The sequence below is a fragment of the Rhipicephalus sanguineus genome, chromosome 1 (assembly GCF_013339695.2).
Source record: "Rhipicephalus sanguineus isolate Rsan-2018 chromosome 1, BIME_Rsan_1.4, whole genome shotgun sequence".
Lineage (NCBI taxonomy): Eukaryota > Metazoa > Arthropoda > Arachnida > Ixodida > Ixodidae > Rhipicephalus > Rhipicephalus sanguineus.
The window spans coordinates 216,772,924-216,787,645 of record NC_051176.1 but is presented as its reverse complement, the minus strand read 5'-3'; the positions used below and the strand labels follow the sequence as shown (position 1 = coordinate 216,787,645).

At 41.2% G+C, this 14,722-nt stretch overlaps 1 protein-coding gene across 1 annotated transcript in view; it reads left to right on the top strand.

The window, feature by feature from the left end:
- Positions 1–14,722, top strand: part of LOC119371923 (tetratricopeptide repeat protein 5) — a 30,471-nt gene that overhangs the window by 1,776 nt on the left and 13,973 nt on the right. The window contains exons 3-8 of the mRNA XM_037642381.2: positions 305–522; positions 2,514–2,661; positions 2,791–2,882; positions 6,395–6,448; positions 9,656–9,802; positions 13,516–13,685. Coding sequence (XP_037498309.1) covers positions 305–522; positions 2,514–2,661; positions 2,791–2,882; positions 6,395–6,448; positions 9,656–9,802; positions 13,516–13,685 — 829 coding nt within the window. The remainder of the gene's footprint in view (positions 1–304; positions 523–2,513; positions 2,662–2,790; positions 2,883–6,394; positions 6,449–9,655; positions 9,803–13,515; positions 13,686–14,722) is intronic.

Below are 14,722 nucleotides of genomic sequence, written 5' to 3'. Positions count from 1 at the left end.
AGATTCGTCAGCTTCATGCCTTTCTTTATGCTGGGGTCTGCTCATGGTCATTATCTTTTTGAATTGTGTGCATCCTTGTACTGTGTCCAGGAATGACATTTATTGCACGTGCTTTTTCTGGTCTTCTGCACTCGTAATTCTTGAAGTGCAATGCATTTATCAATATTGGGCTGTATTGTTGTGGAATGAAAATTTGTAGTGCATCTTCCTCTACTCCTTCACTCATATAAATTTTAACTTTCACTCCCTCCGCTTCCCGTGTTGTACACACCTCAGAAGGACACCTTAATTTGTTTTTGAACAGGAGTGCTAGAAAAAGTGGACAGAGCAAAATTTCATATGCTGAAAGGGAAGGCACTTAACATACAAGAAGACTACAACCCAGATGCACATGAAGCGCTTTCCAAAGCTGTGAAGCTCAATCCTAAACTGGCAGAAGCATGGAATGAGCTTGGTGAATGCTACTGGAAAAAGGGACAGATTACCAAGGCGCGCAACTGCTTTGAAGGTGTTCTGAAAGTGGTACGTTCTTGCTCTTCTTGTTTTCTTGTTGCAATTATTATTAGTGCTGAAAAGTTTGATCTTGTTAGACTTCGTTTTAACATGTGGTATTGTTAGAAGGACATCTTGAGAAACCACTTGATTTATTATAAGCTGTAGAGATGCCAAACAGAAAGACACACTGAAAAAAAGTGAGCTGTGCTTATTCTGTCTTGTGCTTTTTTTATTGCTGTCTGACTGTTTTTATTCTTGGCACGAGTGTCAAGAACACTCAAGTTATCTTCTCCTGCTTTCGGTTCAAAACTGTTTCAATATTTTGCAAAATACTATGTTAACTTTAGTCCCATAAGCAGCTAATAAATACGTAACACCTAGCAGCATGCATTTATAGTTTTAACACACAGATTTTGTGTAATATTAAAACTTGATTATTAAACATCTGTTATTCACACAGGAAAAATTCACTACCGGTGTCTTGAACATTCTTCGATAAGGGTTATTACGCTTGGTACAGTGGAATCTCGTTGATACATTTTTCACTGGAACTGGAATATAAAAGGTATTATGGAAAAATCGTGTTCACCACAGAGGTTAAAAAAAGGTGGAAATCATGCATACTCCATCAGCAACTAAATTTTATTGAGCAACATTGATGTAGCTGGTCAATTTGCACTGCACTTTCTTCTTTTCAATGTCTAGTAGTGAATTCTTCTGAAAAATAAAAAAAATAGAAACTGCAGTTTGCTCACTCAGCTCTGCATTCACTACAAAGCTACGAAGTGTGTCCAAGTGTTCGATCGAGTGCGTCGCTTGCTGTTTGCAGCAATATTTTTGCCGCAGAACCGACACTGCTGCGACCTCAGCGGCTCTGCAACGTGCAGATTGTGGCTTGTTGGAATGTGCTTTGAGCTAGTATACCGAAGAATAAACCTAGGATTTCTAGATATATCGGTCAAGATCCACTTTCGCTGTCGTATTATTCAATTTTGGGCTAAAATGTGATCGTATTAAACGCATGAAAATGCATTATATCCAAGGTGCACTGGCCAGGAATAAAAATAAAAGCATGCTAGGCCAAAAAACGTATTATGTAGAATTGTATTAATGAGATTCCACTGTACAAGTACCACAAGCCTTTGAATATTCTCATGATACTCAGTTCAGCCAGCAGGTTTTGCTGTTGGCATGGCAAGTTTGTGAAAAGTGTATTTTTTTATGAAACCTACAAAACCACCCACCAACCACTTTGTAACTCTTCCTTTGCTTTCTTTTTTTCCAAATCATGGGTTGCTAACTGAACCAGTTTCAGATGTTTCCACCCTTCTGTCCCGGTTTTAAGTTTCATTTCCAAAACGTCGGCACTCATTTCATTCTGAATTCAGTTTTGTTTGGACAGAAGGAACTGGTTCAGCTCTACTTATGGTTTGACTCGTTGGTTCATTCAATATGGACTTGGTTGCACACCCTGTGAATGGGGTGCCCAGTGTTGACTAAGTGTATTGCGTAATATTATGCTATTATATGACAAAATGTAAATAGGACAGACAGTGGGATGTGTATTTGTTAAACAGGATGCGGTATTCTGGGAGTCCGCCCTGCTTATAACGGTGGCAATAGTAGCTTGTGCTGTAGGCTGCAACTGTGACCAATTGTGAAATAATTGAGACATTTTAAATGCAGTCAGCAGATCATCGGTGTGTCAGTGTGTTTAGCCATTCCTGTAGGTATTGACAAAAGATATATTTCTTGACATGGGTGCCATGTGCAAAGGGGGCAATTGTGCCCTATTGCTAGTGCTTTGTTCTCTTGATGTATTCTGTATTATTGCACATGTATGTCACTATCTTTTAAGCATCAAATGCTATAGTCACCACTCGTTGCTTGTGGTTATGTGCCCAAATGCTTTATTCCATTTTTTGTGCATTGCACAGATTTATCATGTATATCAACTAGCACAGTACACAGCAAATCTATGAAGTCTATAATCTTCACTGTTGTGCTTTGCTTTTTAGACAAAGGACAAAGTGTCACTGCGAAACCTTTCTATGGTTCTTCGACAAGTTGGTGAAACAGAAGAGGAGAGGCTTAACAATATCTGTGAGAGCGTTGCAAAAGCTAAGGAGGCATTGCAGCTTGATATCACTGATGGAAAAACTTGGAGTAAGTCTAAACTTGTTAAAGCAAAAAAGCTATTTGATATGATATTTTTGTGATTTTGAGCTATATTTGGGACTGTTCAAAGTAAATTCGGTGTAAAGTTTGAAAATTCTCTAACTGCCTTCTACGCAGGTATTCTTGGTAATGCATACATGACAGTCTTTTTTTCTGGTGCACAAAATGTCAAGTCACTTCAGCAGGCTTTGGCAGCATACTCCAGGGCTGTAAGTACATTTGTTGTGAATTTTAGTGGCTTCTCAAATGAGTACTTACAAAAATGTTGCTGCACATGCATGACAAAGGTGTTCTTCAACCTAAATATTCCTGACCACAGACTAACACAGTGAAGTGTTCCCATGTAACAGATTCACCTGCACTCAACACATCCGTCTACCTACTCTTGTGTGCGAGAGAAGTTCTTGCACCCCCCCCCCCCCACCCCCAGAAAAAAAATTTATAACACCCACTGTGCATATACATATGTTACAGACACACGTACACACACACACACAGAAGGTGTAGAAGGCTCTCCTCTCCCCCTCCCCCGCCCTGAAATGAAATCATAATTATGCCCTTGTCTGGCTGGGAGTTCTTGCTAGTAGGAAAGGAAATTGAATAGCTGCCACTCAAGGGGTGTGTGACTATGATACAGGCATCTACATATCTTAAATACCACTACTCAAGTTACCTTATCTTAAATGCTGTTCATAATTAGTATGGTGTCTTGGAAATATTTGAGAAAAAGAGTTTTTTTGCTGTAACTCAAATGCATATCAAACTATTTTGCACTCATTCTTTCAAATACTTACAAGGAAAATCCAATCGCTTTAGCAAGGGAACAAGACTAAACCACTTGTCTGTTACAGTCACTGCTTTATTCAACCCAAGCAGGCTGTAAGGGCTGCATATACACGAAGCTGTTCCACCAAGTGCCCAGGTCCCACAAAACAGATACATGAATTTCGTGCATACAAGAATCAAGCTAACCAGTAGTTCTGTACGCCCTACCACCTTCTTAACTGCCGCCTAGTTTTTGTTTCCCCTTTGTCGCCTTTTGATACATGCGCACATCTATGTTATCTCGTTAGTAGCGTAGGTGTAAGAATCTGCTGCCACAATGGAATCTGCTTCATGGCGTTCATGGGATCTCTAACCGAGCTTGGTTTTTGCACAGCTCTTGACAACAAAAAGCACTTGTCTCCTTGAAGGGTGCATATTATGGTTAAAATTATGTTTAACCCTTTGGGCTACGCTATGTACACAATTGTGTACACCACCTGTTTTTGCTATTGTATCGACTAGGGGCTAAGAAAGAGCACGATACATTGAGCTCTGGATGATGTAAACCTCCGGCATAATAATTATGTCTTCATTTAACCTCATTTTGCAGTGTACTGTTGCATACGATCACTTTGCTGAAGGCACTACCATATTTGATGAGTCATTTGACGTGTCACTTCCCACGAACCACATCAAAAGTATAATTTCTCTTTGTTCAACAGGGACATAACCGAAAATGAATTTGCATTATATTTCTAGCCTGTGATTTCATTCTATTTATGCAAAAACAGAGCATGAATGTCTTCAGAATAAATAGATATTTAATTACAAAGTAATTAGGAATGATTTCTATAACACACATAAATGAACGTATTATGACATTATTTTTATTGCAATATAATATCGAGTGCCTTGAAATAACATTGTATCGAATTGACGAATTTACAGGCATTTCTTCTTAGATCGCGTCTGAAAGGGTTAAAGAACTAAATGTCGACATGATTGTGTTAGTCGGGCACAGCTCACAGGCAGTCCTAAGCAGACTGTAGCAATTCCATCACCACTGTTGGACCATGTGGTGTAAATGTTTACTCACAGGCATTCCCAGTTATAAAATAAGCTGCCAGCCGTCACATTGAATGGCAACATAATGTGTAGTGTCTTGTTGCTGCTGTAGAATGTGAAAAACAGGGATAGTGTTGAAGTAAACAGGGGAGAAAGCAATCAGTTTTATTCTGAATTCTTCAAAGACAATGTTGGGGTAATAGGCAGTGATGTCGAAGTTGTCTGAAGCTATTATGGGCCAAAATGTTTTGCAGCTGTCCCTGCAAAACATCATTTGTATAGCTTTCATTTTCATTTGCCAAACTCGTCTGTGTGGAGCAGTGATCATCTTCGATGGTGGAACTGTGAAGCTCCATGCTTTGCAGTAGTATGGGTGTCACCAGCAGTTATGACCACTGCTGAAATATATGTCTGCAAAAGGTGGTTGACCAAGATTCAAACCTACTATGAGCTTTTGCTGATTGTGCTAAGAATGAGAGGGTCCAAAATCATCAGACAAACAAGCTGTAATGCTTAATGCATGGCATGAGGCAGTGTAAAAAGCAAGTGTAAGCACACATTCAAAGTTCATAAACAGTGAATAACGGCCAAATGTCAGCATTAAAAGGAAGAGCCACCTTGTGCACTTCCGCAGAACGGGTTTGCCGTATTCAGTGTTCCTATGCTTCTGCTTGCCACTTAATTCTTCCTCATGCTGCGATCCGCAAACTTCATAGTTAGGTCACGTGATAAAGCAACTGCTCTGGTGACGTGTTGGTCCTGACATCCTGATTTCAAATGCTGGAGCAGGACGAATTTTTCGACTCCAAAGCTTGCTTGAGAAACTTTAATTTCATACTGTATGTAGATGGGTGACGATTCTTCACCATCAGGTCATGTCTCTCATTTGTCAGTTGAAAGTACTTGGGGACATGTTTTGTGTAACACTGCGCTTTTATAATTTTGGTGATGTTTGGCATCGCGATTTGCCATGTCCACTCTTACGAATGTAGAATATGATGAAAAATTCGTAAACAAGAGTTGTGCTGGAGCTATTGTTTCAACAACCGGACTTGTCTTCTTCAAGGCTTGTCAAGTCCACTTTTCAAAAGTTAGCTCCAGCAAACCCTCTGTTTACGAATTCTTCATCACAAGCTTCCATCTTCCCCTGACTCCTGCCATCTTCTGAATCTGGATTATGTAAATAGTATTAGCCTTTCTCAGACATCACAATGCTATGTATAATGAGTGCACAACCTTTAAGGCATTTTAAAAGTGATATGTTTTATTGAAACCCTTGTGATGCTGGACAGCCCTCTGTGAGGTTATTGGTGTGAAGAATGCTCAACGCATAGTGTAAAAATATGCTAAACATCTACTACATTCTGCTTTTCTAGCATAGTGTACACAGGCTGCTTCCAATCATTTTAAAGGCAGCCACAAGGTGATAGAAGCAATCCATGACGCCATGTAATGCTCTTTTTGATGAAAGTGACCTGTGTGGACAGCGGGACAAATAGGTCCCACATTTTTTTTCATTTACAGAATACTTTGTAAAAGAACTTGTTGCTGGGCTAGCTGGAAAACCATTTCAAAAATTATTTGAGCGTAAACACACAGCACATTCACATACGCACACACCCACACGTCCAGCCACCAAATTAGTCGTGCGCTGTGCGTGTTTGGTGGCTGGATGTTGGGTGTGTGGGTGTGTGCGTGTGTGAAGGTGCCATGTGTTTGCGCTCAAATAATTTTTGAAATACAGAATGCTTGACAGCTTTCAGCTTTAACGTACTATGAACAATGCCAGGTCAAGAGTGCACTTGTAATTATTTAGACACAAAGCAACCTGCTCTTTGCTTGCTTCCATCAAAGGAGTAATAATTGCCCTTCCTACTTTTTGTGCTTGCAGCTTGAAGACCCACGAATGCACTGCTCCTCTGAGCTGTATCACAATCATGCTGTGGTGAGCAGTTTTCAAAGTTTGTCACATGTGTCTTATATGGGTCTTATATGTTTGCAGTGTAGCAGAAGTACATTCCCTTTAATACATATAAGCACACGGTGTGTACAGGTCCTTGAAACCATTCAAAACCCTTAAAATTAAATAGTAAATTTGCAAGATCCTTGAAATTCCAGCAGTTGTCTTCATTCCTTAAAAACCCTTGAATTTCTTGGCGTATGGTGTCTAATATTGACTCTTGGATCTGCTTTCTATGTTAGGTAAACGTTCATAAGGCAAACTTCCAATGGCATGTGTCACGCTCAGTCATGGCTCCCCTCACTTGTTTACTCTGCCTACGTCACACTTTGTCCTACCAATCATTTCATTTCTGTACCTATCGGTCCACCTTCTCCCACTTTCTCTCAACCTACCTCCTGGTGACTCGGCTTCACCTTCAGCACTTATGCTGTTTTTTAACAGCGGAGCTGTTTAAGCTTGGAGAAGCCCCATTAGTCACAAACAGAAATGATCATCATCATGAACTGGCACTCACTCTCTTCGTCCTCTTCTGCTTTGCTCCCAGAACCTGTGCGCCAATTTGTCCGGAGTGGGATACAATACCTTTGACAGGCGACAGAATGAATGCAGAGAAAGAGAAAGAAAGAGAGAAATTCTTGGCAAAAAAATTTCTTGGTGAGGCAGGATTTGAAGCCACCTACCCATGATCCGAAGGCGAGTGTCGTAAACACTCAGCTATCCTCCCTTAGCATAGCCTTGTATTGTATAGTATAGCAAAGGGGTGGGAGAGGAACTAGGGGTGAGCGGGAGGCAATGGATGAGGGGAGAGAGTAAAGCATAGCATTTCCTTGTATAGTATAGTATAGCAAAGGGGTGGGAAAGGGAAGTGAAGGGGATAGGAGGGAAAGGAGGAGGGGAGAGAGTAAAGCATAGCATATTCTTGTATAGTGTAGTATATAAAGGGGGTAAGAAAGAAGTTAGGGTGAAGCATAGCATAGCCATGTATAGTATAGTATAACAAGGGGTGAGAAAGGGCAGTAAGGGTGAGGAGTAGGGAAATGCCACCAGCTCTGCTGTTTCCTCAGTCTCCGCACCACTAGTGCATAGCTGCCCCAATTTTTTTTTTTTTTGTCTACATCTAACACTGTGTCATGCAAGCGGCGCACAAAGTGAAGTTCTATATCTTCTAGCTCAACGAATATCCATTGTCCTTATGCAATCAATGCCGACAAAAAATGTTGTGTGTGAGCCAGATACCAAAAAGTAAGAAGCTTTGAATAAAGCTGCTGACCATGCTGCTGACGCTTACTGATTGGCTCCCACACAGTGTTTTTTATTGCTCTCTTGTGTTCCAAAGATGTTGACTGTATGCGTAGTGGATATTCGCTAAGTGGCTTGGCGTGCTGGCATGAGTTCAATTCTTATCCAATGCATTCCATATCAAAGCTCTAAAACAGGAGGGGCTTTATCGCTCTAAGCACGCAAAAATGTATTCAACGATCAAATTGTGAACATGAGGGGAAAAATCTGAAGCACTCATTGCCATTTTGCTGCATCAGCAGATCAATACTTGGAAGAAGTGGAAGCATTGTACATTGTAGTGAAACTGAACAGTTTGCCCAAGACTGAGAAAATTAGAATGGGAGAACTGAACAGAATTATCTAATACAAAAATGTCCCAGCAGCTTCATTAATGCTGTGAAGTTTTGTGCATGTTAGGAACTTGACCCATATATGCCCAGTGTCCTACATATAGGACACTTCTTTGATGCACTCTAACATCGCTATTTCTTTAGCTGATGACTAGTGCCACCTACAGCACATCAAGCAGGCCCCATTCTCAACGTGTGCAAGCGTAGACATTGCTTGCTTTTCATGCGGCCATGTGCCAACCGCTTTCTCCAGGCAAACGCGTGATTTGTGTGAAAGACGCCATGGAGAGGAAGAAGTGCACGTAAAATGCCGACCGCTTTCTCTGGGCAAACGCGTGCTTTATATGAAAGACGTCATGGAGAGGAAGAAGTGCAATGTCGGTGTGCACGTTAAATGTTTCAAGGCTTACAACACCCACACATAGCACCCCTAATGCCCAGTGTCCTCTATGTATAGGACGGTTTGAAAAACAATGTTGCGTTTACCTGGCAGTAAATAAAGAACTTGTGCTTTCTTTTGAGGGTAGAAGTACACTTTTTGTGAAAAAAAAATATTTGTTTTGCCATTTTTTTCTGAGTTTGGGCATATATGGGTTAATATGATCAAGTCTGGACATTTGTAATCCAATTTTAGTGCTTCAAATGCATAAAGCTATCCATATTGTTTTGGCAACACTGGTATAGCAAAGAATTTCTACTTCTATTCTTCAAGAGACATAGAAATTAGTTCTGCAGCTCTTTTTGCTTACCTAGAATAGAATGTCATCAAGAACCTACTTAGAAGTGACCACTTCCCAGTAACATTAACCTCAATAAAGCAAGCATGAATCTTCATCCTATGTCTTTCTATGGAAAATATCTTTGGTTGATTGGACTCATTTTAATGAATCAAGTTATGTAACAATGCTTTATAAATGATTGATGATGCCATCTTTTATTATTTACTACTTTTATTATTGTACCACTTCTATTATTGACACACCAGGCAAATTCATCACACATACAGATGGTCCTTAATGCAAAAGACATGTTCTCTGGTGCTCTGGTGGAATAAAGACTGAAGCAAGGCTCAATCCAGAGCATGGGGCACGCTGTGTCGCTACCAAAACATAGAAAATCTGGTTAAATTTAAATGTGTCAAATCACGGGGAAGAAGACAGATATGATGGCAGGCTAGAACAAGTTGGAAGTGTTTTTTCCTCCGGCATCAACACCCCTACATGCGGTATGGAATGGGATCATAAAGCCAAAGGGCCAGTAAACGAATTTGTAGCCCCTAGTAAATGACAATGGAGACAGTGTGGAGACGAGGCCGAAGCTCTCGTTGAAGACTTTGAAAGGACCAGCAAATGACATGCCACTGAGGAGGTTGAACTGGTAGTCTGTCGTGCGAAAGCGAATCCCATTGTGCTAGCGGAAATTTGTTCAGGTGGCAACCCTTGCTTCGTTTCTGTAATATATGTAGCTGCTTGAAGTTTTGAAACTGCTGAAGGTACAGACGCATTCCCCGTTCACCTGTCACACGAGTGCAAAGCGTAGATATTGTGTATGGCTGCAGGCTTTGCAATATGAAGAGGACTACCAGGGGGCCTTGGGGCAACTGGAGCGTGCATGCTCCTTAGAGCCCCATTGGGCCGAACCTCGAGAGAAAGCGCAGAACTTGACGGCATACTTGCAACGACTGGCGGACGCCGTTTCACATAAGGTATACTGTCTGCCGCTATACTAATTGCATCATTGCTAGCAATCGTGGGTTGGATTCCACTTATTTTTTTTAACATGATGCTCATTCTGCACTTCTCATTGTTTTTCGTCAGTGGATTTGACTGAAAAGTGCATTTCTTTCAATCAGCTTCTTATTGTATTCATCACCAGCTATATGTAATGCACTTCTTTGACAACAAGCAGGTACAGACTAGTACAGGACTTCAAAAAAAAGAACTCCAGATTGGTATTCATTAGGCTTGTGCGAATAGTAAATTTTAGGTCCAAAGCGAATTCGAAGTGAATAGTGATTTGGTCAAATAATTTCGAAGCAAATTTGATTAGTATATATCACATTTTATAAAGAAAAATGAGCATATTTGTCATGACCCAACTAACCTGCACAATATTTTTAAAGTTGAAACAAGGCATATGCAAATGTCATTCTTTTTGGTTCAAAGGGAAGTGGAAGCAAAAAAGGGAAGTAGTAGCAGGATTTGACTATCGGCAGAATGCAAGTGATAACCTGTAAAATACATTACGTTTTAAAATTTACTATACTTAGAGCATATAAGCCGGTATAACAGGCTTTTAAACTTAAAAAAAATAGAGGTGTGCGAATAGTGAAATTTAATCTCGAATCGAATTCAAATCGAGTAGTGCCGAATAGTGGCCAAAAATATCGAATATCGAATTGAATATCGAATAGTATATCTACACTAAATATGTACTGCCAGTCACGGCAAGACAAAGGAAAAATCAGGGATGCTACGGTGTGCTGACAGCTTCATTACGCACTTGTTCGGGAGTGGCTTTTGTTTCAGCTTTTATGGTCGCGCAGGTATGTCGATAGAAGAGCTGACATTCCAGTCAGCAGCAGCACTCCTCACCTCCTAACAGAGGGGGGTACGGTAGCTAGTTTTCTTTCCCCATGGGCGAGCAATAAGGCTCATCTGACAAGGGTAATGTGCTTCATCGCCATGGGTGCTCCGGGCCCAAAAGTCTTCAGGCACCCGGCCACAGCAGCGTTTTAACTGTGCGCCGGAACGATGGGAGTTTCTGAAATAGTGGTGCGGTGCGGCAGTGGTGACTGCCCAGCGTGAACAAATTTTGACATGCAAAGCCAATTACCGAAGTTTTCGCAGGCCGAAGTCGGGGCGTTTTATGGCGCTTGCGGCATATGCGACCGAACTATGCAAGAAGTGAAGTGAAGTGAACTACGCAAGAAGCGAAGTTGTGAAGGATTTGACAGTTTTCTCATGTGTTTTTCTACGTGTGGAAATGGCATAATCTCCTTTAAGATCAACATGTGCTCGCTTTTGAACCAGGATTTCAGTGATAGTTTAACAAACGGCGACGTTAGCGTTAGCTTTAGCCACCCTACCTTAACCAAGTTGCACCATTGGCCTTTGTCGCGTTTTAGATATTCGTCCTGTAGAATTATTTGAAACTTCGAAAACTAGCTAATCGAAAGTCAAATCGAATTATTTGATTAGGAATTATTTGATTCGAATTCAAAACTCAAATATTTGCACACCTCTAAGAAAAAATGATGAATCGATGTGAGGGTAATACAGTAAAACCTCATTAATTCGAACTCGGTTATTTCAAAATCTCACATAATTTGATGGATTTCTGCGGTCCCGTATTTTGCAATGTAAATTTGAGTGGATAATTTGAAGCGGCGGTCAGTACCAGCCCGGTTAATTCGAAAATTTTAGGTGCCATGTGCCAATTCTCGACCTTGATTAAGCAGCAAATCCGCAGAAACGATGACCTTTAGGAGCCACAAGGCAATGCAATGTAGAGATACTAATGAGTGACAAGTTGAACATCCCAAATCCCAACCTCGCTGCTGCCAGCGTAAGAAAAAAAAAAAGCAGTCTCGTGGTCAGCTGAAATGTGTGCCTGCGGAAAACAAGGCGTACTGCACTGCAAGGCAGCGATTACACGTGGGCAGCATGATGTATGCTTTTCGCAACGTCAGCGCGTCATGATTTACCCATTCTTTCTGGGAAAATAGCAAAATTAATAAAGGATGGTCAGACAGAATTCGCGACGTATGCGAACCTCCGATTGGTGCTTTCTCCAGCAATTTGCGCACTTGCACTGCTGCGGAGTACTTGCCTGCAACGCCTACTTCGAAAACTCAGTTCGAAAACTTCAGTGATCCTCTTTTCCACCCAGAACACATTGCGAATTTTGTCATGCTGATCATTATTTAATTTTTTATTTTACCAGAAAGAATGGGCGAATGGTCGCATCATGACACGCCGACGCTGGGAGGAGCAGGTGACATGCTGCCTGCGTGCCACTAGTGTATTGCAGTGAAGCACTACTTCTTTTCTGCAGGCATGCATTTCAGTTGACCACGACACCGTTTTGTAGCGTTAGCTCCACTGGCCGAGCTCGAGCAGTTTCGCGTGGCAGTCCGAGAGCCATGCTGCGCGTGTGTGAAGAGAAGTAACGTCACATGGTGCACCGGAGCCGCCACCGCCGCGCGCGCCTCGCCGACCTGCGCATTCCAGAGGAGTGACGCCATAGCCGTGGGAGAGATACTGATGCTGGCGCTGGGACCGGGCACGAGACGCTGCCGTCTCTATGGCCCCAACGCCGGCGCTGCGCCGAGCGTTGGGTCCATAGAAACGGCAGCGTGTTACTACACTGACCACTGAGCTGTCTTTGTGGCAATAGAGAAATGGCGTTGAGCAAAAAATAAATATACATGTGTCGCATAATGCGTACACCATGTCTGTGTCATTGAAGCAGCAGTAAGCATGATAATCAAGCTAATCCTAGACAACCAGGAGAGCTAAGAATAATCAGCTGAACCTTAGCTCATGCTACATATATCCTGTCATAGTCGAGGTGAGCCACTACAATTTTTTTCCCAGTATTTTTTATCTTGTGCTTTCAGCAGCAAGGCCCACCGTTTCTCTGGTTTAGCACCAAAATTAGGACCGGGTATTGCTGGAAAACATAACCCTTGGAGCCGCAAACTAGCAGGCACAGCAAACAACCACCTCTGATTACTTTCAGTAATTTAAAGATCCTTGCATCCCGGTGTTTTGTTTGGTTAATTCGAAAACCCGCTTAATTAGAAGATTTTTCACAGTGCCAGTGACTTTGAATTAACGAAGTTTTACTGTATGTTCATTTAACCTTGAAGTACTATGTGGAAAACTGCGCGAAAAACATAGGCCAAAGAAGAAACGAACAACACAAGCGCTTGTGTTGTTCGTTTCTTTCTTTTGTCTACGTTTTTTGCACAGTTTTCCACGTAATGCATTACCAACTCACCCAATATTCTGCTCTTCTAACCTTGAAGTGTGGCTTTGCAGCAGTGTGATTTCCCCTGGATAGGTGTATTCACGATATAGCATTCTTTCACTGCAGTGAAACCACCTTTACAAGGGGTTACATGCTGTTCATATATGTCTATTCGCTCATTTCGAATACTTCAAAATTTCCTAGGATTTAAATTTGTGTTGAAGTGAATTTGAATACTGTAATATTCGTTCGAATATTCAAAGTGCTCGAATATTCGCACAAGGCTCGTATTCATGCATGGCAAAAACAATCTCGTGATGTTCAGAGGCACACGCTTAAACAGAAATTGCTATGCCTAAAAACTTATTTGGAGGTCTTCTGAAGGGGACTGCGCTTAATAGTGTGTTTAGGGATACATCTATATCTGAGAGCTTTTTTTTGCAGGGTCATCTTAAGCCACGCAAGATAAAGGCTTTGCTAAGGGACCTCAAGGTGCAGCCGCTAGCAGGTCTTGAGCCAGCCAAGTTGAAAGAGCTACGGCCAGGAAAAAACACTGGCCGCCTGCTCACTGTCAAAGTGGCCTGCAGTGTCCTCTCACAAGAACGCTTTCCATTGTAAGGTCACGTGCAGTCTTGTTATGATGACAAGCTGTGTACTTCTTGACACTGACCTTAGATGTTTTTTGTTTGTTGATACATTCATTGGGATTATGGACACAGACTTAAATGATAGCCATAGAAATACTAGCTAGTTGTTTTGTTAGTGATTAGCTGGCAGTTATTGTGAGTTCCTACCAAGTTTGTCTTTACATTTGCTAGCTGCCAGCATTGCACAATCAATGTCACATGCAACATTAGCACTCGTGGCTTTGAGGGCATCATGACGAGAAACATAGAGAAGTTTTCCATAGGGCTACGCGATGGACAAGCACATAATGTCTGCCATAGCTTCTGTCTGCAAGAAATCTTAAATAAGTATTACTTCACTAAATTACAACACTGTGGAAAAATTTGCCAGTAAAATTTTGATGCTGCTTATTTGAAAACAATGAAATTACTTTTTGTCTTTGAAATTTGTTTTTTTGGACAGCTTTACTATTCATAAATTTTTGAAGCCCTCTCAATGACCCCCAAATTTGGTCGACATGTTTGTTTTTGAACTGCATTCAAGTCTGGATGCTTAGACCTTGGAAGGAGATTGCAATACAGTTTCATATATTAGTAATTCAATGTACAAAATATGCCTATCTGAAGCTTATCTGAAAATTTCGCATGTCACGAACAGTTTCCTAAAATTCTGAAAAGCTCTTAAACTTGTGAAAAGCAAGAATGAGCCAAATTGTTTCTCCAAGGCAGCATCAGGAGCATAAAAGTTTGCTCATTTATTTTTCACTCATGCCTTCTCAAAAAATTTTACAGATGCATATCAGACCAGGAGGCCTTTTGCATTCTTGAAGTAGCGTGGCACTCCTCTTTCTTATAATGAATGGTTGTGGGTAGCATGCTTAACTGCATGGCGATTAGTTTTTTTTTTCACTATTACTATTCTTTACCACATTATATATCTGTCTTGCAGTGAAGCTGATTAAATAGACATTAATAAATGTCTACGGTTCTAGCCACCCACATTTTCAGATATGTACCTTTGCTAA